We start from the raw sequence: 3,998 nt of genomic DNA on the forward strand, positions 1-3,998 counted from the left end.
CAATCAGAAGGTAATGCAAGTTTTAAATATGCCTTAGTTTTTGACTCACCCCAGTATATATGAGGGGTGAGTCAAAAAGCAACACAAATAAAAATTCCATTACTTTCTGACTCACACTCATAGTTACAATCCATTCAACAGATTTCCACATTAACTCACTCAACCCAATACTGTGACAATATTCTCACATAAAGTAAGGTGGTGATCTGGCAGAAACATTAGCACACCAGGCGAAATGCTTAGCGGTATTTCGTCTGTCTTTACATTCTGAGTTCAAATTCTGCTATGGTTGACTTATCCTTTCGGGCTCAATAAATTAAGTACCAGTTGCATAATGGGGTCGATCTAATCGACTGGCGCCCTCTCCCAAAATTTCAGGCCTTGTGCCTAGAGTAGAAAAGAATATTCTTAAAGTAAAATGTTGTGGATTTGAACTCAAGACTTCATGATTTAAATATGAATTTCTAACCAATTCAGCCTGCCTGCAACATTGTCAATGTATACAAACGCAAATACATATGAAGAGAATATAGAAAAATATAACACAACAGCAATATTTTCTTTAAAAAATATTAATGTTCATGATAACATACATTTAAGACAATACAAATGAAATTTTTGATGTTTATATTTTTACAAAGACGTAGAATGGTGAGGAATGAGGTAATTTAAATATGATTAAAAACAGTTATGTGTATATACATTTCTCTCCAGCATGATCAGAGACCACTGGGTAAAATTAGTAAAATAACACACACACTGAAGAATAGGTAAGGCTGTACAGGTATAGGCTTAATTGTGTGATTAAGAAGTTTGCATCCCAACCAGTTTCTGGTAGCTCCAAGTCAACTAAACCCTTGATGTGGATTTGCTAGAAATTGAAAGCCCATTGTATGCATACAAATATACATGTGTGTGTGTGTGTGTGTGTGACCTTGTCTTAAGATTACATGCTAGTTGAAAATGAATGTCACTGCTATATACACAGTGTCATTCATTTACACAGACATGTCCAACCATGGTGAAATATTACTTTGCTTGGTTACAGGCCAGAAACAGCATTCAGCCATTGAAAATCTGCTTCAATATACTACGTCCAACCTGAGCAAACATGGAAAAGTGGACATTAAACTAAAGATGGTAATAATGATGATGATAAATATTACAAGTATTATTATTATTATACTAGTTTCACCTTGTGGTCTATATCACTGTTGGGGATATAAATACATTGCAGGTGTATAAAAATGTCAATGACTTTCTCGCTTTAAATATTAATTTTCCCTATTCAAAATTACACAGCAAATCCTCAAAACTGCCCGAGCGGTTTCTTGGAGGTGATTTTACAGGCTGCTTTATGAAGATGGCATGGACAATACCATACAAAAAAATGATTAAGAGCAAAATGATGAAGTAAGTAATGAAACTGATGTCATAGCAGAGATAGAGAATCAAATACAGCAGCAACAGTCGAAAGAGGATGTAGTAGCTGGCAAAGAGACGAAGACTTATATGTGGTTTGCTAGAGATAGATGTGATGCGCAACTTGTTTGGTGAGTAGAAATCCCGGAGGCACAGCGGTGGTTGGATATACGCTCGCATAACTCGACCAAGGAAATCTTCACGGTAATACAAATTGTGGATGGTTGTAGAACACTGAAATAAAAAACCAAAAGTTATTATAGTGCAAGAAGAGAAGAAAAAGAATTTTTGTTTTTTTGCAAACATTTTTGATATATTTGAAAAATCATTACAACTGAGAGTGGAATGCTTTACAAGGACTTGGCTTTCTGAAGTTTTATGGCAGGGAATTATTATTATTATAGATGTTTTCGATCTAGTTTGGATTCTTTGCCATCAAATTTGATTGCAAAGAATTCAAATTTGATGGCAAAGAATCCAAACTAGATCAAAAACATCTATACTAACATTATTAACGTAGCATGCAGGCAGAATTGTTAGCACACTGGACAATGATTAGCAGTATTTCGTCCAGCTTTATGTTCTGAGTTGAAGTTCTGAGGAGACTGATTTTGCTTTTCATCATTTGGGGGAACAATAAAATAAGTACCAGTCAAGTACTGGGGTTGATGAAATCAACTAGCCTCCTCTCCCCAAATTTCAGGCCTATATTAGAAAGAATCATTGTTGTTAGGGTGGTGAGCTGGCCAAATCATTAGAGCTTTGGAAAAATGTAAAGAATCAGAACAAGTGCCACAAAGCATTTTTCCAATGTTTTGAGTTCAAATCCAGCCAAAGTCAAGTTTGCCTTTCAAGCTTTGGGGTCTGATAAAACAAAGTAGCATGCAAGTACTAGGGTCGATATCATCGACTTGACCCCTTCCCTCAAAGTTGCTTTTACTAAAATTACAAAGAACTGTCATTATTATTGTGAGATGGCAGAATCAATCCAGTGACAGACAAAATGCTTAGGCATTTCACTTGTCTATTTTTGAGTCCAAATCCCACTGAGGTCAACTTTGCCTCTCGACATTTTGGAGTTGATGAAAATAATACCAGAAAATAATACTGGAACTGATGTAATCATCTACCCCCATCTCCCATTATTTCAGGCCTTGTATCTGTAGTATAAAGGATTGTTGTTGTTGTTGTTGTTAAGTAAACTGGCAAAATCGATCGAGCATTGGAAAAATGTTTTGTGGCATATGTTCAGATTCTTTACACTCTGAGTTCAATTCCTGCCAAGGTTGACTTGCCTTTCATCTTATTAGGGTTGATAAAAAAAATCTCAATTGGCCCCCAGTACTTGACTAAAATGAAGTAGCAGCTAAGTAATGGAGTTAATGTAATCAACTAACTCTGTTCCCTTCAACTCTTTATATTCTGATATTCTGAGTTCGAATCCAACTGAAGTAGACTTCACTTTCATCCTCCAGACTGTGTGGTTAAGAGTAACACAGCTAAAAGGATGCTTCCCAACTACATGATTTCAAGTTCAGTCCCACTGTAGGGAACCTTAATTAAATGTCTTCTACTACCTATACCACTGGGCTGACCAAGGTCTGGTAAATGGATTTAATAGATAGAAACTGAAAGGGCGTAAAAAGCACCCAGTACACTCTGTTAAGTGGTTGGCATTAGGAAAGCATCCAACCATAGAAACCATGCTGCAACAGACAGCTGGAGTTTGGATGCAATATGCAGTATTTTCTGTACAAATCAAACTAATCAACATTACCTGATTGTTGATCTGACAGCAAATGTTGTAAAGATTCTGTACCAAGAAACCGTTCTCAAAACTTCTAACTGGTTGCAGGTCTGGATCACCTTGGTAACTCACGCTGGCTGTACGCAGCATGTTCATCAGCTAATAATTGAACAGATATGCATACATAATTTAGTTTGTTGCTTCATTTGTAAGTACAAACTACATATACTGAAATTCTTTACAGTATTATCAACATATATGCATGCAACACATCTCTGCCATCTAAGAAACAGAGAAATTGATATGCAAAAAAAAAAAAAAATCATTCATCGTCCACAAAGCAGAAACTTTCTACTGAGAAGGCAGCTATTACAAACTTTATTTCATAACACTTTCAACTCCAAATTCTGAATGGGTATCCTTTGGTTCTTTTGCTAATTTAATCACAGCCAACTCAACAACTGTTTGAGGAATAAGTTAAATAAGTAATGACTGGTTTATCAAGGTGACAACTAGGAAGTGAGAAACAATATTTTCTCAAAAGGAGTTACTAACCACTCGGATGAATAAATTGTAAGTCTAAGGGAGATAACTCACGGACATTGAAATTGGTTTCTATTTCATTTAAGGATATCAAGTTGCCACTACATAGCCGTTCGTCCTGCTAGAAATAGAAGCCAAATCTCCCTCAAACTACACCAGTGGTTCCCAAACCTTTAATTTAAATAAGTTTTCTTACGGACCCCTTTTGATATGTTTATCCTTATGTATATATGAAATTTTGAATTTAGGAAGGGCATCCAGCTGTAGAAACTCTGCCAAATCAGAC

At 35.9% G+C, this 3,998-nt stretch overlaps 1 protein-coding gene across 1 annotated transcript in view; it reads right to left on the minus strand.

Annotated features, from left to right (window-relative positions):
- Positions 1-556: 556 nt before the first annotated feature.
- LOC106868281 (sphingomyelin phosphodiesterase 4) overlaps positions 557-3,998 on the minus strand; it is a 29,436-nt gene continuing 25,994 nt past the window's right edge. Inside the window, exons 16-17 of the mRNA XM_052974681.1 lie at positions 3,200-3,328; positions 557-1,656 (exon numbers count right to left, since the gene is read on the minus strand). Coding sequence (XP_052830641.1) covers positions 1,285-1,656; positions 3,200-3,328 — 501 coding nt within the window. The 3' untranslated portion in view covers positions 557-1,284. The remainder of the gene's footprint in view (positions 1,657-3,199; positions 3,329-3,998) is intronic.

The sequence above is a fragment of the Octopus bimaculoides genome, chromosome 1, assembly GCF_001194135.2.
Source record: "Octopus bimaculoides isolate UCB-OBI-ISO-001 chromosome 1, ASM119413v2, whole genome shotgun sequence".
Lineage (NCBI taxonomy): Eukaryota > Metazoa > Mollusca > Cephalopoda > Octopoda > Octopodidae > Octopus > Octopus bimaculoides.